The sequence below is a fragment of the Prionailurus viverrinus genome, chromosome D4 (genome assembly GCF_022837055.1).
Source record: "Prionailurus viverrinus isolate Anna chromosome D4, UM_Priviv_1.0, whole genome shotgun sequence".
Classification (NCBI taxonomy): domain Eukaryota; kingdom Metazoa; phylum Chordata; class Mammalia; order Carnivora; family Felidae; genus Prionailurus; species Prionailurus viverrinus.
The window spans coordinates 91,728,811-91,749,949 of record NC_062573.1 but is presented as its reverse complement, the minus strand read 5'-3'; the positions used below and the strand labels follow the sequence as shown (position 1 = coordinate 91,749,949).

The 21,139-nt window shown below is 61.3% G+C and overlaps 1 protein-coding gene across 2 annotated transcripts in view; it reads left to right on the top strand.

The window, feature by feature from the left end:
• The window catches only part of SARDH (sarcosine dehydrogenase), a 60,676-nt gene extending 42,152 nt beyond the window's left edge, over nucleotides 1-18,524 (top strand). For both annotated transcript variants that reach the window (XM_047829396.1, XM_047829395.1), the window contains 5 exons: nucleotides 1,016-1,109; nucleotides 12,977-13,139; nucleotides 13,628-13,796; nucleotides 15,433-15,568; nucleotides 17,035-18,524. In XM_047829396.1, coding sequence (XP_047685352.1) covers nucleotides 1,016-1,109; nucleotides 12,977-13,139; nucleotides 13,628-13,796; nucleotides 15,433-15,568; nucleotides 17,035-17,160 — 688 coding nt within the window. In that variant the 3' untranslated portion in view covers nucleotides 17,161-18,524. The remainder of the gene's footprint in view (nucleotides 1-1,015; nucleotides 1,110-12,976; nucleotides 13,140-13,627; nucleotides 13,797-15,432; nucleotides 15,569-17,034) is intronic.
• The last annotated feature ends 2,615 nt before the right edge of the window (nucleotides 18,525-21,139 follow it).

The following is a 21,139-nucleotide window of genomic DNA, read 5'->3' as shown; positions in this document are numbered from 1 at the left end:
CGAGGACCGGAGGTGGGCTCTCTGGGGGCTGGCAGCACGTGGGGGCCGGGGGTGTGTGTTACATAAGGCACTCGCAGCCTGCAGCGTGCTAGGCATCTCGGGCCGGTGTGGGTGGGCAGCTCCAGCACCGTGGGGGCGGGAATTAGGGTGGGCCGCAAGCATTCTGAGCAGCGGTACCCAGCAGCCCCAGCACCCGCTGGTACCCCCACGGGGAGCTGTCTCCTGCCAACGGGGAGCCCACCCTGGGGTGCAGAGCCAGGCTGTTGTCACTCAATTCCATTTACCGTGTGCCCTCTGTGCCGGGCACGTTGGGACAGGAGCAAGGACAAGCCATGTGAGAGGTGCCCTGTCAGATGTATCAGAGCCTCAGATTCAGGGAGTCGGGGAGGGCTTCCTGGAGGAGGTGGCAGCCAAGCCAAGACCTGAAGGATGACAAAGGCTTAACCAGGGGCAGGGCACCCGGGTGGCAATGCCGAGGAGTGCAGGAAGGAGTGAACGAAGTCCTGGAGGGAGACAAGGGGGCAAGGGGCCCAAGAAGTGAAGGTTTCCATGGGTTGTGAGAGCTTTGGGCCCAGCGAGCTCTCAGGTAACCCATCAAGCACGAGAGCCGGACTCCCGGGTGCCGGTGCTGGGGTGCGGGAGGTGAGGAGGGCAGCCCCTGCCCTCAGGGAACTCGCAAACTAGGCTCCTGCCCTGGGACTTGGGGGGCACTTGGGGGCGTTAGATGGTCAGGCCACTGCCCCAGGAGCTCGGGTGAGTCTGGTCCCTACCCGGGCTGGGCTCACCGCCCATCATCGTTCCCGCTGAACGGGCTTTCTTGCGGACTGGATTTTTGGCAGGTGCTTCCCTTGGTGTGCTGTTACTAATACCTGTCCGTTGTCCGTCTGAGTCACGGCGACGGGGACTCGTCCTGCTCACTGCTCTGTCCCCAGTGCCTTCCTGGCCCAGAGCCCGCGCCCACGAGTGCTCAGCAAGAGTTTGTTGACTGACCAGCCGACTTTGTTCTTGCCCACAGCCGGGCCATTCTCCAGGAGGTGCTGGACGCAGACCTGAGCGATGAGGCTTTTCCTTTCTCCACCCACAAGCTGGTGAGAGCCGCCGGGCACCTGGTAGGTACCAACGGGCGGCCTCTCCTGGGTCGTGGGTGGCGGCAGGGTGCCTGGGGCCCGGGCTTGGGAGCCTCTGTGCCCCACTTCGCCGTGGGGACTTAGATGGTCCTGCCCACGGGCTGTTCGGACTCCAGAGGGGTGATGGGTCCAAGTCAGGCCTCACCGGTGCTCTGCCCAGTGCCCCGCACATGCTGGGGGGGCTCACCCCCAAGCTTCCACCAGGAAAGACACCCTCGACACCCACACAGCCGCCCTCAGCGTCCCCTCGTCAGAGGCACGGGGCATCATGTCCTCTCGGGTCAGGGTGGCCCGTACTTCCTCCACCGCGTTGGAAACGACAGGACTGGGGACAGCAGAGCGGTTTGCTACCGTGGCTGGGCTCCGTGGCCTTTGGGGAGGCACTTGGCCTTCCCTGGCGTTCTCCACCCCCCACCCCGCGCCCACGTGGCATTGTGGATGTGTGTGGGTGCTCCTCTCCAGCTGCTCCCGGTTCCAGAAAGTGCGAGTCCCGGGACCCAAGGCTTCCGGCACTGTGGCCGGTGTCGGGGCTCTGTGGGACCCGGCTCTGGCAGGAGGTTTCTTCGGAGACCACGGCGGGTGGGGGCGGTGGGCAGGGGGGACCAGGGCCGGGTCCAGCTCTGGGCCAGCACGTCCCTTCCTGGCGCCTCAGCGTCCTTGTTGGAAATGAAGCATCCTGGGCTCCGTTCTGACTCCCCGAGGCCGAGGGAGGGAGCAGACAGTAAAGGGAGCCTCGGCCACTATTTGCCGGGGGCTTGCTGGGCACCAGGCCCCGTTCTGAGCACATGGCGTGCGCGGGTCCCACTTAATGCTCACGAGTACCCAAAGGTTCCATTACGAGGCTCCTCAGCCTCAGCACTGTGGACGTTCGGGAGGCCGGAGGCTGGCCTGAGGGGCACCCCTGGCCTCCACCCACTCGATGCCAGGAGCGTCCCCAGCAGTGACCACCACAAATGTGTCCAGACGCGACCCAGGGTCCCCAGGGGGCAGAATCGCCCAGGGAGAACAGCTAGTCTGGGATTATCCCGCGTGGCGGTCAGGGTCACGGCCAGGTGCGCTGGCCCAGGCCCTACGGCAGCTCATGATGTAGGGAACTGAGCTCAGAGAGATTGGGCAGAGCGCCCCCGGCCCTCAGCTAGTGAAGCATTAAAGCACACAGATACGCGTCCACGAAATGGACAGGGCCGTCAGGCGGGGGCTGGGGGGTGGGGTGGGGGTGGATGGACAGCCGGGCGGGGGGTGCACCTCTCCCTTCCCTCTGCCTCCATGTTCGTCCGGGTCGTGGAAGAGTGGGATCCTGGCCTGCAGGGGGGCTGGAGTTCGGGGCTCAACCTGGGTCCTGTTAGCACTGGGTCCTGAGGAGGCCGCCAGAGAGAGGATGGGGACAAAGGCGCGTGTGCAGAGCAGGGGAGCACTGGCCTTCACTCCCTGGAGGCGGAGTTGAGGGACAGGAAGCTGAGGGGGAGGGGTCTCTGTCTACTCTGTCTAGCTTGCTTCCTGCCTCCTTTGTGCAGAGCTGCTTGCCAGGACCAGAGAGGGTGGGTGCTTTGAGAAAGCGGCACACTTGGGGCGCCTGGGTGGCGCAGTCGGTTGGGCGTCCGACTTCAGCCAGGTCACGATCTCGCGGTCCGTGAGTTCGAGCCCCGCGTCGGGCTCTGGGCTGATGGCTCGGAGCCTGGAGCCTGTTTCCTATTCTGTGTCTCCCTCTCTCTCTGCCCCTCCCCCGTTCATGCTCTGTCTCTCTCTGTCCCAAAAACAAATTAAAAAACGTTGAAAAAAAAATATTAAAAAAAAAAGAGAAAGCGGCACAGCTCGACCCAGGCCCCCGGCAGGCATCCAGCGGGCCTCGACGGCAGCTGGGCTGTGGGCCCCCATGGGGTCCATGCAGCGTCCAGCCCCATCTGGGATTGGGTTCTGGCTCGGGGAGTTGAGAGGCTTGGTGTCCGCTCGGCCCGCGTGTGGCTGGGGTGGGGGAGTGGGGGAGAGCACCAGGTGGGAGCACTTCCCTTCCCAGCCCAGGCAGCTCCAACGAGGCACCTGGGGCTTGTTCTTGGCCAGTGTACTTCAGCCGTCTCCCGCCCCGGGGGCCGGCCCTTCTCAGCCCTGGCTGCCTCCCTAGGTCTGGCCCGTGGCCGTCTGGCTGCACTTTGGCCGGCAGGGCCGGGGAGCCGGGCTGGGTCAGGTCTCGGGCCGAGGGGAAGCGGGGCCAGACTCCGGGATGACCCCCCTCCCTAGGGTAACAGAGGCCAGACACAAGGTGAGGGTGTCATGGGATGCCCGGGTCCAGGCACAGGACACCGATGGGGCGGCTTCTCCCTGTCTCCTCTGGAACCGACCTCCTGGTTTTGTCAAAAAGTGTTTTATTACTTTATGAATGAACGTTCGGTGTGGTGGTTAAGAAGGAGAGGGGCCTGGAGTCAGCGCTCCCTTCTAGCGTGACCCCTTTGAGTGTGACCTTGGACCTGTCTGTCTTCCCTCCGCCCTTGGCCCGGGGGGTGGCTGGTGCGTGAGCAGGGGCCTCGCACGAGGTGCCAGCCCAGAGCCCGCCTGCCGGAGTCCGGCTGAGGGGATGGTGGGCACCGCGTCTCACTGTAGATACTGGGGACGTTTGTAACCCGAGAGCAAGGACACGGAGGTCCCTGTGACTCTGCCCCCGGCAGAGCCGAGGTCAACAGGTTGACATCGCATCTGCTTTCCCCGACCTGCGTCTGTAAGGTTTAAAACAGAAGACAGCATGTGTGCGCAGGTTTCTTCTCTGATGACGGCGGTGACAGTGTTCCAGTCCCTTTAAACATTCTCCAGGAGCCACTTTGAAAACCCCTGTGGTCGTCTCTCGGCTCCTTGAGCAGCGTCGTGCTTGGGAATAGCCTGGGGATGAGCTCCCCTTGACGGTGGCCCTATTAGGACTCTGATCGTTGACCTACGGCGGGTCCCTCAGAACCGGAACCAGACCCAGACCCAGAGGTGTCCCAGGTACACAGTCCGGGCCCGCTGGGTCACTCCATGGTGGGGTCCTTTGGTAGCTTCTGTCTCCTCCCCGTGCCCCGCGCTGTCCTAGGCCTCTGGTGGGAGGGGCGCAGAAGTTCAGAGCTTGCCAAGCCGGGTCCCGCCTGCGAGAGACTGGCATCCTCAGCTCACACTGGTCAATTCGGGTTCTCCTCTGAGTCCTGACCAAACCGCAGCATCTAGTCCCGATGCTGACCTTCCTCCCCGCACCTGTGCCCTCTACCACCCAGCCCCTGCGCCCCCACCTGGCTCTAGAATTAATTCCGGGCTTGTTGGCTGGGAGCAACCCCCTCACGGGTGCCGGGCCGGCCGTAAGCCGGACCCGGAGGCCCTGGGATGCGCCCCTCCCTCCTCCACAGCCTGGCTCACAGCCTAGCTGGGGTGGGGGTGGGGGCAGAAAGGACTCAGCAGCACAGCCCCGCCTGCATTGGAGACGGGGCCTGGTCACGCCCCGGGCAGCTGACATGGCGGCGAGGAAGGTCCCAGGAACAGGTTCCCAGGAGGGAGGATGGAGTTGTGGCAGGGCAAGCGAGGGGACTCGGGCCTCTCAGCTGGGGAGGGGCCCGGCCCCGGGACAGGGGTCCCTCATCCCACGGCCCCCTGACCCCCTTGGCAGGACGAAAGGAGCACACACCCTGGGGGTGACCAGCACAGGCTTCTTTCTCTCCACTGCCTGGCTAGAAGCGCATAGCGGCTCCTACAGGGGACGTGACAGCCAGCGCCCAGGGCAGGGGGACGCTGCCTCACTCCTTAGGAAGAGCGGCCAGTCTCCAAGCACATGGATTTCATGTCCCGCGGGGTCACTCGTGTGTGTGTGTGTGTGTGTGTGTGTGTCCTTGGATGCTGCGGGGCCTTTAGGGGGCTGAGCAGTTGGGCGAGTGCAGAGCCCAGAGTCTGCCTGGCGCCTGGCTGTGTCACACAGCCCTCTTCCGGTCCCTCCTCCTCCCTGCTGCTCTGGAGGTCACGTCAAACAGCCTGGAGGTGAGGTCACTGCAGCCTGGCCTGTGGCCTACTGGGAGGACCCCATCCTGCCCTAGGGGCTGGGAGTCCCCCAGGGGGCCTGGTGGGCCCGCTCCTAGACATGACAGAAACAGGGCAAGAACATTCGACGGGTGCGACGAGGGTGGGGTAGGTTGGTGCCCAGCTGGGGCCCCAGACGTGCCGAAATCCCACCTCCGGCTATCCCCTCCCCGGGGCGATGGAGGTGTGGGCCACACGGAGCAAAGGCTGAGGTTCCCTAGTGGTGATGTGACGGGGTTTGCTGACCTCAGAATGGCCCAGGCCCCCTGTTCCAGGATGGTCCAAGCCTAGGGTGCAGTGGCCTCCCCATCCACTGTCCAGGAAGGGGAGTGGGGAAGTCAGCCGCTGGCCGGGCCTCAGGCTGCGGGACCTGAGCTGCCCTCGGCCCCGTGGTGGCCTCACAGGCAGGGGGGGCGGGGGGGGGAGGGGCGGGAGCTGGGTCAGCATAGAACCCGAGGGTTCGGGGACAAAGTCACCCCAGTGCTCAACAGAGCTGGGAGCCTCTAGTCTTGCCCCGGCCTTCTGGGACCACCTCGCCTGGCCTCGGTTTCCTCACCTGTAGCACGAAGCCTGGACGGTGTCTAAAATCCTTTCTGGGCTGCCCTGCAAGTCTGTCCAGACAGCCTGAACTCTCTCTGAATCCAGGGGGATTTCATATTCTCCCAGATAATATCTTGCCCTGGCTTCAGCACGTACCGACGCCACATCCCTCCGCGTGAAGAGGTGCTGGGCCAGAGCGGGACCCTGCCACCGCCCGCCGTGACCCACACTCACGGCCGACAGACGGGTCGACGACCCCGGCTGAGCCGCGTCCTGGTTTTGCAACAACTCCCCAAGATCTCGGGCCCCCAGCTTCCCTGAGCCTCGCATTCCTAGAGGAAGGGCAGGGAGGAGGGAAGCGTCTCCTTGGCAGGAGACTGACCAGATGTCCTTGCCTTCACATGTTGGCCTCGAGGCCAGCGAGGGTCCCAGTGGGAAGCACTCTCCCAGCGTGGTTACCGGGGGAGACGTGGTGTTCCTGGCGCCTCGGCCGAGGACGGGGGGCCCCCTCTGGAAGCTCGTCACGAGGCCCGTCACGAGGCACAGTGATAAAGTGATTGTCTTCTGAAAATTAATTTCAGGTCAAAAGGAAATTGGATTTCTCCTCCCGACGGTGTGAAGGGCTCGCCGTGGCAGCGCTGGGATTCGATTAGCTCGGGATGGAATGTTCTCCCCACCTGCACGCGTTACGCGCACAGTCGGGGGCTCGGGCCTTCACACAGAGCTGCCCGTAGCTTCTCAGAGCCTGTATTCATTTGACAGCGGGGTTTTAGCGGCTGCCTAAGAAGTCACCTCGCACAACATGCCCAGATTTGTCCGTGGCTCTGGGAAGCCAGGGGGGCGGGGGGCGGGTCCCGTGGGTGTGGTGGAGAAAGCCGCCGTGTGGCCACAGCCACTGTTCAAGGCACCCCCTGGGGGACCGGGTGGCTTCTTGCTGTGAAAGCGTGAGGTGAAGACGCGTCTGGATGGCGTCCGGGGCAGGAGCTTCAGAGGTTCTGGAAGCTCCCCTGGGGTAGGGCTCTGTCCTTTCTCTGCAGGGAATGAGTGGTGTTCTCGCTCTACTGTGCTCTGTGGTGTAGACAGCTCAGGGACTATCCAGGGTGGCTTGAAATCTGCGGTTCCAGGGGCGGCTGGCTGGCGAGGTGTGCTTTCCACTAAGGAGCACAGGGGGTAGGGTCTGCGGCGCATCTGGCCTTCCGGGGGCCTGGAAGAAGGACCCCGAGGGTCGGACAGCTTCTGTGGAGCTTTTCAGATCCTCAGAAAGGGTCAAGTTTTCTTCTTCTTATTTTTAATATCACCCGTTTGTTGTTGTTGACTGATTGATTTTGAGAGAGAGCGTGCACATGGGGGAGGGGGGGCGGGCAGAGAGAGAGGGAGAGAGAGAATCCCAAGCGGGCTCCACACTGTCAGTGCGGAGCCCAATGTGGGGCTCAAACTCACGAACCGTGAGATCACGACCTGAGCCGAAATGAAGAGTCGGACGCTTAACTGAGCCACCCAGGCGCCCTGAAGGTCAAGTTTTTGACGTGTGATTTGAGCATCATACCTTTTATTTATCCTTATTCTTGGAAATTGGTTTGCAAACATCCTCTCCCACCCCCCCACCCCCACCCCCTTCACCACGCCCCCCAACTCCTGCCATCACCACTCTCTTCGTTACCATAATCACCTTCCCCAGAGCCACCACCCCCACTGCACACCCAGCCTTCTGGACCAGACCGCTGGGGGAAATTGCACATCCCCCCTGCAGATAGATCATTATTAGAATCGAGGATGTCTTGGGAGCCTCCAGGGAGGTTGAAAAATGAAGATCCTTGAACCTGTCGCCAACATTCTCTCCCCTTTTCCTGGGGGTTCAGGACTTCAGGCCCCTGCAGAGGGCCGCCCATGCTCTGATCTCTGCCCACCCCCTGCCTCCAGGGTCCCTGGGAATCCTCATTTATGTAAGAGATGGCTGAGTTGGGAGGATGTGCATGGGGTGTTGGGGGTGCTGTTACACAACCAGATGCCTGGAAACTTGTAAGACTGCCATGAGCTAATGTGATCTGAAAAGGTTGGACATGCTGGCCTGAGTCTGTGGGCACAGCTGCCGGAGCCCTCCTGCGATATTTACCCGGAAAGGCACACTCCGGGCTTGTTCTGGTGACGCACGTGCCCAGGGCATCCCACGGGAGCCACGTGGCCTCCCCTGCCCGGGGGCCCCTGCGTGGCCTTTGATCTGAGCCGAGACGGCGGCTCGAACCCACAAACCGAGAGATGGTGACCTGAGCCAAAGTGGAACCCTTGACCCACTGAGCCCTCCCAGGTGCCCCAAGAAGGACATACTGTTATCATCCTGGGCTTGCAGAAGAGACTCAGAGGGACATCAGTCACCAGGGGACTTTTTATTTACTTATTTTTTTTTTAAAGTTTATTTTTTTTTTGAGGGGGGAGGAGCAGGGGGAGAGAGAGAGAGAGAGAGAGGACGAGGGAAAGAATCCTAAGCCAACCTCCACGCTTTGCCCAACGCAGGGCTCAGTCCCACGAACTGTGAGATCACGACCTGAGCGGAAATCAAGAGTCGGACATTCGACGGACTGAGCCGCCCAGGCGCCCCTGGGGACTCAGAGTTAAACCCGAGCTCACGCTCTCGGCCACCATGGTGCCTGCCCTTGCTCCTGGCACCCAAAACATTAAGAAAGCAGTCCCCCAGTCCCCCTGGGCTTTAGGTGCCCATCCATGGAGAAAAGGGTGTTGGTTCTGTTCTTACCATTTCAACCTTTTTTAAGCATGTAGTTGAGTAGTAGTAACTGGATTCACATTGTTGTGCGACAGATTTCCAGGACTTTTTCATCTGGCAAAACTGAAACTCCATATTAGTTACACAACAACCCCCATTTGCCCTGTCCCCAGCTCCTGGTAACCACCAGCTACCTTCCGTCTCTATGAGTGTGACTAGTTTAATTCCATGGAAGTGGAATCATATAGGACTTGCCTTTTTGTGTCTGGCTTATCTCACTTAGCACGATGGCCTCAAGGTTCATCCGTGTTGTAGCAGGTGTCAAAATCTTCCTTTTATTGGATGATAATATTCCATTGTATGGATAGACCCCAGTTCTGTTTATCCTTTCCTCGTTTCTCAGTCGGGTTGTTTTGTTGGTGTTGAGTTGTAGGGGTTCTTTATGTATGCTTGTTATTAACCCCTTATTACATATATGATTTGTAAATATTTCCTCCCTCTCTGTAGGTTGTCTTTTCACTGTTGGCTGTTTCCTTCGATGCACAGACATTTTCGTGTTTGACGTAGCCCCCATTTGACTAATTTTGCTTTTTGTTACCTGTGCCTTTGGTGTCATATGCAAGAAATCATTGCCAAGTCCAATGTCATGAAACTTTCCCCTGTTTCTCCTGGGAGTTTTACAGTTCTAAGACGTACAGTGAGGTCTTTAATCCATTTTGAGTTAATGTTCGTATATGGCGCAAATGCGGCTTCATTCTTCCGCATGTGAAGGTCCAGTTTTCCCAACACGTTTGATGAAGAGACTGTCCCTTCCCCATTGAGTGGTCTTGGCAGCCTTGCTGGAGATCGTTTGGCCACACACGTGAAGGTTTATTTCTGGGCCCACTTTTCTATTCCATCGGTTTGTTTGCCTGATTTTATGCCAGTACCACACGCTTTTCGATTATGGGAGCTTTGTAGTTAGTTTTGGAATCAGGAACTGCAAGTTTTGCAGCCTTGCTCATTTTCAAGATTGCTTTGGCTGTTTGAGGTCCCTTGAGATTCTGTATGAATGCTAGGATGGATTTTTCTTTTCTGCAAAAAGTGTCCCTGGGATTCTGATAGGGATACAGTGAATCTGCACATCACGTTGGGTAGTATTGATATAATGATACTGTGTTCCAATCCATGAACATGGGATGTCTTCCCATTTATTCATACCTTTTTTCGTTTCTTTCGGCAAAGTTTGGTAGTCTTCGGTGTAGACGTCTTTTACCTCCATAGTTAGGTTTCTTTTTAAGTATGTTGTTCTTTTTGATACTATTATAAATGGGGTTTTGTAAAAATTTCCTTTTTGGATTGTTCATTGCTAAGGTATAAAAACCCCATTGATTTTTGTGTGTTGATTTTGAGCCTGTGTTTATTAATTCCAACAGTATCTTGGGGGGCCTTTAGGGTGAGAGAAGGGTCCTGATTTAAGGTCCTTCCTGATGACCTTCCATGATTTTGTGACTTCGTCCAGGGCCTGTGGCTCCTGTAAGAGAGTGGGGCTCTGTTTTGCAAGGGGGTTTGCCTCGGTTTGGGGCTTGCTTTTGGAGTCAGTCCAACCCAGTCTTTGCTGGCAGGTGACTGTGTCCCAGGCACCATGCTTCCCCTGAACTCGATGATCAGAAGCACTGTCCTCTCCCATCTATCAGATGGGGGCACTGAGGCAGGGAGGAGAGGCTGACCAGGGCCCATGACCCAGATATCTTCATTTTTGGCTTTTCCTCTTTACTGTGTGTCCCTGCTCGGAAGAAATGAGCACCCCCTCCCCCAAATCCACTGCTTCAGGGGAAACAAATGCAAAATGTCTTGAAAACCAGCAATTCTGTGAACTTAGAGATGCACCTGGGCTTCCCCAAACTCCCTCAATTTGCCAGAAGCAGAGGCCCATCTGGCCCTGTTTTACTCCGTCGTTTGGGAAGTATTTATTTAGCACCTACTGTGTGCTGAACCTGAGCACAAGGGTGCAGTAGAGAGCCAGGCAGCCGGCCCCTGGCCCCGGGGAGTGGGGCGGGGGGTGGGGGTGGGGTTCCTGGGAGCCGTGGAAGAGGCTGGGAAGAGGCTTTCCCCCGATGAAATCACGGAGCCCCAGGGCCTGACCCTCTCACTTAACTGGGACCGTGTGTGTCTGACACGAACCTGGACCATTAATGGGGGAGCTTTAAAAATGATTTTTCCTATTTCAAAATGAGATTGGCTTTGAGCCCCAAGCTCCTCCGTGGGCTGTCTAAAATTAGAACCCCGTTGACAGGCAATCTTTGTCAGGGGCCCACGGCTTGCACTAGGGAAGCGGGGAAATGTCAACAGTACGTTTTCTGTGTCGATTGTGAGTTTCTTGAGAGGCCTGGGCAAATGGCAACTCAGAGCAAATGTTCACTGTTTCCAGAGCTTTCAGAATCCAACCCCTCGGCAGCAATGTGATTAAAGTCACAAACCTCTGTCAGGTTTGTAAGGAGCTGGGTCTGTGCTCGGGAGAGTGGCCTCCGCCCCCTCCTGTGTAGACAGTAATCCAGTCGGAGCCGCACAGGCTCGCGGCAGCGATGGGGTAGGCTCCTTCCTCCCCGTGAGCTCTGCACTTTGCTGTACTTTCCATGTCCCTCTTGTGACAAGGACGGTCCTGGAGCTGTGGGCTCAGGCCTTACCCCCGGGGACACCGTGGACTCGAGGATTTGCCCGAAGGCCAGGAAGCAGGCACTGTGGCTGGGTTGTAAATGACCAGTAAGCAAACCAACCATACAGGACAGGTCACAGGCCAGCGGGCAGGGCGCTGCCCGCTGCTGGCTGTGGCCCCCACACAGCCGCCAGCCTGGTACCCAGAGGCCAGCTGCTCCATCAGAGACGCGTGGCACCTCTGGGCCTCTGTTTTTGCATCATCCCCTGGATGTTGTTTACATGGGTCTCTGCCACCATGTGGGAGAAGTGCTCCAGTGATGGAATGTGTGTGCAGAACGTGGCCCAGGGAACACTGTGTCAACAGCACTGTCTTCTCTGGGGCGTTGGGGACGCACAGTCCCTTGCTGGCCCCTGGGGCCCAGCTGTCACTGAAGTGGTCCTCACAAAGGTCCTTTCGACCCCACTGTATGCCCCTCTCTCTCTGTCCTCCCCTGCGCACCTGCTCCAGCTCGGTGCCCTGGCCCCTGCTCTCCGGGAAGGCCTGTCTGCAGCGGGAAGCTCTGTCACCTGCCAGCCGGGCCGGGCCCTCCCAGGCAGGCACCTTCCTGCCCAACACTTGCCCACCCTGAGCGTGGTTGCCAGAGAACTGGCCTGTGCTTCTGGCTCTGGCCTTCTAAGACTCCAGGCCGGGGCATGGAGTGGGGAGGGGGGGGGCAGAGGCTATGTGTGTCTTCAGAGCCCAGCATCTGGCCAAGGCTGACCAGGCCGGGGAGCAACCACAGTGCCGACTCAGCACCTGTCTGCTTCCCCTCTTGATGTGTCAGAACCCATCGGGTGCAGCCACGGTGGCCCCTGAGCTGGGCCACCGACCTCCCAGCAACTCCCCCTCGCAGACAGACCCCAGAGCTTCTTTTCTAAGTGATTGATTGATTGATGTGTATTTTTGAGAGAGAGAGAGAAAGAGAGAGAGACAGTGCAAGCTGGGGAGGGACACAGAAAGAGAGAGACACAGAATCCGAATCAGGCTCCAGGCTCTGAGCTGTCAGCACAGAGCCCAACACGGGTCCCGAACTCACGAACTGTGAGATCATGACCTGAGCCGAAGTCGGATGCTTAACCGACGGAGCCCCCCAGGCGCCCCAGACCTCAGAGCTTCTTAAAACAGACAGAGCCGGGCTCCTGATCCCATTTACAGATGGCGAAATTGAGGCCAGAGGGAGGCCGGAGGGAGGCCAGGAGACTTGCCGAAGGTCGCTGTGGTGACTGAATGGTGGCCTCCAAAATAGGTGCCTGCGTCCTAGCCTCCCGCCCAGAACCCGAGTGTGGCCTCAGTTAGACGTAGTGTCTTTGACGTTGTGACTCAGGTAAGAATCTTAAGACAGGATCGTCCAGGACCAGGGTGGATCTTGGCTCCAGGGACAAGTGTCCTGATAAGAGACCAAAGTAGAGAAGACACAGAGGAGAAGCCGTGTGACACAGAGACTGGAGGGATGTGACCACCAGCCCAGGAAGCACCTGTGGCTGGAGGAGGCAGGAAGGACCCTCCCCCAGAGCATCTGGGGGAAGCACAGAGTGCTGCCACCTTGATTTGGGGCCTCAAGCCTCCAGAACTGGGAGAGAACACACTTCTCCTCTAAGTCCCCGGTCTGTGGCCATTTGGTACGACTGCCCCGGGACACGTGCACAGTGACTTAAAAGAGTGAGGCCTGGGATCCGTGTGTCCGCTTTCTCCTGCTCCCAGTGCTGACACCCCTCTTTCCCCCTTGAGATTTCCAGAGCAGTCTGGAGCTCTGTCCTTGGAGACCCCATCCATCCCTGGGTGCTGGGCGGCCAGGGCCGGGGCCAGCTAGTGAGAATGGTGACAGTAGGCCCTCGACCTGGGTCGCCTGACCCTAGCCTGGGTCTGAGTCGTGCCCTGTGCCCCCAGGTGCGGGCCATGAGGCTCTCCTTCGTGGGGGAGCTGGGCTGGGAGCTTCATGTGCCCAAGCCAGCCTGTGTGCCCGTGTACCGGGCTGTGATGGCCGCAGGCACCAAGCACGGCCTCGTCAACGCCGGGTACCGGGCCATCGACTCCCTGAGCATCGAGAAAGGTGTGTGTGGGGCCCACAGGGTGCCCCCAGGCTGCCCGGAGCCATGCTGCAGGCAGGGGGGGTGGGTGTTGGCCCCTGTGCTTCTTCCCTGCCCCACTCCCCTTCCTGCCTGCCCCTTTCTGTCGGCCTCCCCAGCCTTCCCCCCACCAACCCCTGCACTGCCCACAGACCGTGGCTTCCACGCAGGCCTGGGGCCGGGGCTGGGGTCCCTGACAGCAGCACTTGGAGGGCGAGGGGGAGGGGTGCTTGCCCAGCCTTGGGGGGGTGGGGCCGGAGCTGGATTTGGACTGGGTGCCTGGGTTTCCCCGGGAGGTTGGAAGGATGTGAGGGCAGAGCTGCTCGGGTCCCTGCCTGACAGCTCACCGGCAGGGCAGAGGCTGGAAGGGGCATCTGCTCCCGGGGCCTCGCCCAGGGGACCTTCTGCAGGTCTAGGAGGAGCCCGCCCCCCACGTCAGCTGGGCACCGACCCCAGGGTGTCCTCCCCGCAGGCTACCGGCACTGGCACGCAGACCTGCGCCCCGACGACAGCCCCCTGGAGGCGGGCTTGGCCTTCACTTGTAAGCTCAAGTCAGCGGTCCCCTTCCTGGGACGGGAGGCCCTGGAGAAGCAGCGGGCCAAGGGCCTCCGCCGACGTCTGGTGTGCTTCACGGTGGACGAGTGAGTGGCCGTGGTCCTGCGTCTGTCCGTCTGTCCGTCCAGTAGGATGGGGTCAGCAGGGCCCGAGGGGACCCGGGGGGCTGGGACACACCCTCCTCACACACAGCTTTTGAAAGACAAAGGTGCCGCCAGGCCACCTCCCGTGGGTGGACCCGGGCTGAGGGCCCAGCTTCCTGGTCACCGTGTGGTGACTTCTCACCATGTTCCGGTTAAATCCCCCCCACGACAGATGGTGGAGGGAAGGCCAGGCCGCGGCCTGGAGACCTGGGGTGCCAAGGGACGGGGTAACCCAGCCGCAGGAAGGAGAGCCCGTTCCGGGGACCCGACCCCTCCACTTGTCCCCGGAGCGGGGGGCTTTGAGCAGGTGGCTCAGTTATGTCCTCGGGATCTGGCCCGTGCTGTCCCAGGATTCCACCTGGGCGGGGTGACTCTGAAATGACAGTCCCAGGCTGGTGTCTTCGCGGGAACCTGGGTAGCAACGGTCTCCAGGGCGGCAGCTCGACTTGGCTGATTTGCGGCTGACAGGCTCCCACGAACGCGGCCATTCTCCCGGATTTCTGGAGCCGTCAACAGAAGTGTCAGGAGACACGAGGGGGGGCAGAGGGGGAGCCGAGCTGTGGCTTGTCATCGCCCTGCTGCTTCTCCCCGGGCTCCGGTCAGACCGGCCCCCCCCGCACGCCGCTTGTCCACCTGCTGGGGAGCAGCCCAGGCTCCGGTTTGGGGGTGTAGACGGAGCAGAGCCCTGCGGAGCCCCTCTGCCACCTGGCCCTCCGGGAAGCACCTGCAGCCTGATGTCTGTCTGGCTCCGGGAGCCTCCGATGCACCCGCCACAGCCCTCCGGCCCTGCTCGGGTGTTCTCTGCAGGGCCACCAAGGCAGCCAGGGCGGTTCCGGTCCTGAGGAAGGACGCGGCCAGGATGCCCCCTACCCCGGCCTGTTTCCTCACGTGCAAACAGCATGTGCCCCACAGGACCGGGTGGGACAAAAGGGCAGGGGTTTGTCGCGGAACCGCCGTCTGTCCCACCCTCTTCCCTCATTCACTCGGGGCCCAGAGCCAGAGGCCCCCACGCCTCGTCCCCACGCCTTTGCCCAGGGCAGGATCCACACGGCTGCGCCACCCTCTCCTGGGGGGCGGCCGGCCCCGGGCACCCGTCAGGCTCTCCACAAACACCGACCCAACACCCAGAGGCACGAGTCCGCAGAGATTTGCACTAAATATGCCAGGCACTTCCGGGCGCTGGAGCATCTGTGACTGTAGTCTAATCTCTGCGTTTGCTCTTCTGAATTTTCAGAAATGTTATAGTCTGCATTCATACTAAAGAAAAGTCCTTTTGATAGATGATGCAGCGTCCTGTGGAGAAAGAACCACCGTAAAACAAGCCTCAGGGGCATAAGGCTTTCAATTATTCAGAAGTCAAGGAAAAGCAAGTTAAATGGCGGGCCTTTCCCAAATACCCGGGGTCTGTCCCTGCAGACGCAGAAGTCAGGGCCCGGCAGCGGTCTGTTCTCGTTCGGGCATCCGCTTGGACGCTGTGCCTGGCGACCTGGGGGCCAGGCACTGGGGTGGCTCCAGGCCCCAGGGCGCGGGTCTCCCCCCTGGGGGCTCCGGGGCCCCAGCTCTCTCTTGCTTCTTCCAGAAAAGTGCCCATGTTTGGCCTGGAGGCCATCTGGAGAAACGGCCAGGTGGTAGGCCACGTCCGGAGGGCTGACTTCGGGTTTGCCGTTGACAAGACCCTCGCCTACGGCTACATCCGGGACCCCAGCGGCCAGTCGGTGAGTCCGCCCCACCCCCCACCCTGGCTCTGCCCAGGGAAGCTCGGCTCCCCGTCAGGCTCCCTGTCAGCGCCCCAGGGCCGCCTGCACCCCTTCGCCATGCTGGACCTGGGCGACCGGGCGCGGCGAGGTCACGGTTGATGGGGCCGCGTCTCTGGCGGGGTCAGTGGCTACTTCTGTATTTTCTCTCTGAAAAAATCCAACTTTGGGAGCTCCAGGCTTCTCTTGGTCAGAAAGAGGCTCTGGGCCAGGGCTAACGCCCTCTGCTCCTGGAGCCAGAGACCCAAACCTCGAGGCTGGGGTGGGCGCCAGGGAGAGCAGAGGCCTGGACCTCATCCTCCCAAGAGCGCATTCCCCCCCTCTCTTTCCTCGTCCCACATGTGCCTGCACACGCATGTACGCACACGTGTACTCGCGTACGGACACGTGCAGCCATAGACACATTTTGCCACGTGACCATTTGCAAACCCCAGTGACCCGCACTGAGCCCGGCTCCTCCCTGCACATCGGCAGGGGGCGCAGAGGCAGAGAAAGGGCCCATTGAGGGCCTGCAGGGGTCAGAGCCCGGGGAGGGGGCTCGAAGCACTTGCCTGGCTGGCTGGCTGGTCACAAGGGTGTCAGTGGCATGGGCTGGACGCCGTGACGCAAGCGAGGAGGGGGAGGAGCTCACGGCCGTAGCACCTTTGTGGCCGGGCCTGCTTGCCTTGCTCCCTGGAGGTCTGCACCAGCCCTGTGGCAGCCGGGAAACTGAGGCGCTGAAAGGCTCTGGCCGCGGGGGCTGAGATGCTCACCCAGCCGGGGCTGAGCTTTCCAGCCTCAGCCTTAGACACTCGGAGGACCCCAGGCTGCAGCTCCCCCCACGTGCGGCCAGCAGAGGCCCCAGAGGGAGATCCGCTTGGAAGAACGAGCAAGGAGGAGGCGGGTGTGAGTCAGACCAGCCCAGGCAGGGGTGCCAGGGACGTGCCGGGCCTGGCAGGTAGGCCTGGGCAGGGGGCTCCCACCCTGGGCCCCTGGGGGTCCTGGGACCCGGGCTGCCTGTCCTGCATTGCTGGGAGAGAAGAGATCTCTAGGAGCAGAGCCCACGGTGCCTTGCCCACGGCCGGCCCTGGGTGCGGCCCCTCTACTGAGAGGGCAGGATCCCCATGCGGAGCCAGTGTGCCCAGGGTCTAGGCACACGGTCCTTTTCCTGTTCCCCGGTTTCGCAGGGATCCACACTTTCTGCAGCTAGAGGTGTCCCCACGGGCTGCCAGCCCGCGGCTCTGCTGGGGCCCCAGGCGGTCAAGTCCAAGTCAGGGCTCCCATGGGCTCAGGGCTGTTCTTGCGTTCAGAGGAGGGCCCGTGGCGCAGAGATGGGTTCGCCCAGAGGGAACAGGTGAGGCCGAGCCCGCCCTCCGGGAAGCAGGTAGATAGGAGCCCAGCACCCGCCAGGTAACGGGTGACCCACACCCCCTCGTGTTCTGCAACAGGTCTCTCTGGACTTTGTGAAGAGTGGTGACTATGCTCTGGAGCGGATGGGGGTGGCCTACCCTGCCCGGGCTCACCTGAAGTCTCCCTTCGACCCTGACAACAAGAGGGTGAAGGGAATCTACTGACCCCCCCGCGGGGCGGAGCCTCGGTGCATCAGGAGGCTGAGACCTGCTCCGTCCCTCGCTGACCCTCCCCACGGGGCCCGCCGCCCTGGCCCAGGACTGGACCCGGCCAGAGCAGGGGTCCTCCCCGCCCTCCTAGTGCAGAGCTGCTCGCCCCCCAAACAGATACCACCCGAGCGGACAGGAGACCCAGAGGGCCTGTCCTATGGTCACTGACCAGAGGCTGGCCTCTAGTCCACCCCTACCCCCCAAAACAAAGCTGCAAGGTCTTGGGCTCAGGGAGCGTGCCATGTGGCCCTCTAGAAGCTTCTGAGAAGGTGCGTAGTTAACCCCTAGTAAGCCCAGTATAGAAGCAGGGAAGCAAAGGGATCTGCCTGGTACCCCAGGCCTGCCTCACGAGCAGACTGTCCAGAGCAGAGCACCGCTGGAGAGTTTCCAGGTGCATCTGGAATTAGGGACAGAGTGAGTATTGTTTAGTACTGTCTGCCTCGGGCGCAGTTTAAAGGCAGAGAGCAGGGGTGCCAGCTTGGCTGGGTCCCTGCGGCCAGGCCGTTGGGCAGGATGGTCCGTTTCCCAGAGGCTGGCAGAGGAGGGAATCCAGGAAGCAAATTCTTCCTGCCTTGACCTGTTTCTCACACGGGAAAGCGTTCTGAGCACCACCAGCTGGTGAAATAGGTGAGCAGAAGCAGGGCGTGGGAGGGGTGGGTCTCACATCGGTGCCCTCCCTCGCCCATGCAGAAGCCCCACCTCCTGCCTCAGTTTCCCCAAGAGCACGTCGTTCGCTAGGTCCATGAAGGAGCAGCGTGTTGCCGGGTGAGAGCCCGACAGACCCTCCTGCCTTGTGGCCTCTGTCCTTGCTTTGTGACTGGGACGTGGCTCCCGCCTCCCCGCTCTCTCCACTTGTGGCCCCGGGGAAGGGCCTCGCACAGGGTCTTTAAAGGGGGTGACTCCCCTGCACCCCTTCTCTGGGCCTTCAGAGCTCTCTAACATCTGCCTGTGTGACCCTCCTCCCTGCCTTCCTGGCCAGGATAAGCGTGTGTCCCGCCCCGTGCCCCCGTCCCCGGTCCCTCCCCTGTCACCTCTCCGGCTCACCCCAGCAGGATCTCGGCCCCCACCAGGCAGCCCGGGGGCCGCCCATGCGGCCTTGCCCGGCATGCCTGACTCTCTGGGGAGCAGAAGGTGGCGGGTGTGCGGGGGACAAGGAGGAAAGGGTCCCCGCAGACGCTCGCAGAAGCCACACGGTCACTGGGGTAGGGGGCAGTCCCTGGCGAGCCCCGGCTGCTTTCAGATGCTCACATAGTACACAGCCCCACCGTGGACCGCGCTGGAACAGGTCAGGCTAATAAAGTCGAAGTCGTGGGAAGATGTTTGGGTTTCACATGGCCTTTGGAAAGCTCTTCGGCCCCCTCGCCAGACCACAGGCTGCGGAGCTTGGGCCTCCGGGGTTTTGCGCGCCTCTGGCAGAGGAGACCCGGAGACCTGTAGCCTCCCGGCTCACACGCAGGCCTGGCTCCCGCGTGAGAGAGTCTGGGGGAAGCCCAGTGGACCCCGAGGGAGAGGAGGGGAGACGGCTTCCCAGAAGGCCTGGCCTGCTTCCCCGGGCTCCGCGGTTTGGCCCCGGAGCCCTGGATTGGGCCGGGATACGTGTTCCCCCCACAGCCTGTCCTGGGTAGGGGGAGGCTAAGTGTGAGGGGCGGGGGGCGATCCAGGTTCCCATCTGACCGCTCCCTCAGGGGCTGAGCTCAGAGACAGGAGCTTTGACTCGAGCCCTCGCTGTTGGTATGTTTGCTTCTCTGCCGCGGGGAAATAACCCAGCCCCTCCGGGGAGGGCATCGGGTCACCACGTGGGAGAGGCCAGGGAGCCACCTCCCAGGCTCTCCTGCCAGCCGCAGGAAGGTCCAGGCGGGGCTACGGCCCCGGGCATGCAGCCTCAGTGGCTTAGGGCAGGGTGCGTGCGTTCCCACACCAGTGTCCCCGGACCAGTCCTCTCTCACCCCCGGTCTAGACACCTGTTGCCCTGTTTTTGAAGGTTTTACTGGACGACGACACCATGGCCCTCACGGTGGCTGAGCACCGCCTTTCAGGAACTCTGGGCTGAGCTTGGCTGGGAGTCGAGAGGAGAGGGGCCCTCAGACTCAACCTGTGTGCTGGCCCCAGCCGTCCCTGGAGCTCAGGGGGCCCCGGGGCGGGGGGCACAGTGCCCCCCCGGGAGGGCAGGTGGGGAGACCCCTGCTTATGTGCCAGTCTTGCTGGGCTGCCGGAGATGGCTCGGGTCCACAGTGGCTCGTGCATCAGGAGCCCAGCTGGCAGGGAGGAGGTGCCCGCCTCCCCAGGGGGGACCAATGGCCCTGGCAGTAGAATGCCCGGGTGACTCCCAGCTCACTCCATTCCCAGGTGCCTCACATGCCCGGAGCTGGCACACGCCCTCCTCCTTCCAGCATGGCAGATAGAAGGGACAACGGAAGTGCTGGGGAAAGAGAGGCGCTAGAATCATACCCCGAGTGACTGTGGACAAGCAGCCCATCATGTGCTAAGGTCCTGGGGTGGGTCTGACCTGCCGTGTGACCAGGGCCAGGATCATGCCTCATCTGGGCCTCAGCCAGGCCATTTGCAAATGGGAGGTGGCGGGGGGGGGCAAGGTCCTTATGTTCCCCAGCTTGGGGACACCCTCGGTGGGGCTCCTGCCTGCCGAGGACCCTCCCTGCTCCGGTGGGAGCACCGTCTAGTCCGGATGGGGCCTGAGTGCTCATCTCATCCCCACACCCACCATGAGAGGATGCGCAAGAGGCCAGGGGCACCTGGGCACAGGACAAGGGGTGGGAAGACAGCGTGTGCCACAGCATCAGGCCTCCGGGCTGCCGGCCTGGTTCTTCTGAACGAGTCCTGGTGTCCCTCACCGTCTCAGTTTCTAGCATTTGCCGGTGAATCTCCTCGGCTCTCCCCTCTGGGCACATCTGGAGCCTGACCCCCTCTCCTGCCCCCCACGGCTACCACCTGGCTCCTGGTTACTGCACCGGCCTTCACCGGCCACTGCCTCCCCCCTGCAGCCTCTCTGGCCTCTCAACTTCCCGCGGCCCCCCCACCCCCGCTCAGCCTTGCCCGCCTCCCCCCTGTTCCCCACCGCACTGCACCTCGCGGCCTTTGCTCTCTCGGACTCCCCTCCTCACCTCCTTCAGGACTTTAGCGTCACTTTCTCCTTTCCCAACAAGCCTGTCCCCAGTGGCCACCCACATGTCCCGCTCTACTCAATGCTCACTGCTATCTGCATATTGTTCGCTTCCTTATTGTCTGTTGACCGTCTGTACCCCCGTGAAAGCCGGGAGGGCCCCACGTTCTGTTCAGGGTCCAGCCCCAGAGCCTCCCCCAGGGCCTGCCCCACAGCTGGGACTGGATGAGTAGCTCAGACCAGAGGCAGGAGAGGGGAGTGGGGGGGTGGCGAGACCCAGGACCGCGGGGACTGGGGGACAGTGGGGCCACCTCGGGGGCAACTGTGATGCTCCTGAGTCCGTTCTGGGTCCAGACCTCCTCTGTTTATGAGCAAATGTGCCGAGGGCGGCTTCCTCACCCCATTCAAGTCAGGTTTTCAAGGGGGCCACCACACCCCCCCCCTAAAGTTCCGAATCTCAGAGGGAGAGCTTCCTGGATTCTAGTCTAGAATCTTCCCTTGAAGGCTCCCCGAGTCCCTGTTAGGAATCTTCCACAAAAACAGAAGTTTCTGGCCTGGGACTCCCGGGACACAGCGGGCTGCCTTCCATCCCAGAACCTCCCAAAAAATCAGGGAAACGTGGAGTGTGTGCGTGAGGCTGGTGGGTGTGTGTGGAGAAAATAGAACGGTGCGTGTCCCAGGGAGACTGTTGGTGGTTTTCAGTGCGTGTCACAAGGGCTAGAGGGGGACTAAACGGGGGTGCTTTGTAATCAGAAGCTTTGTCTTTCGCTGCAGCGGAGCGGAGAGAAGGTGGGGGCACCAGGGATCCTTGGGACT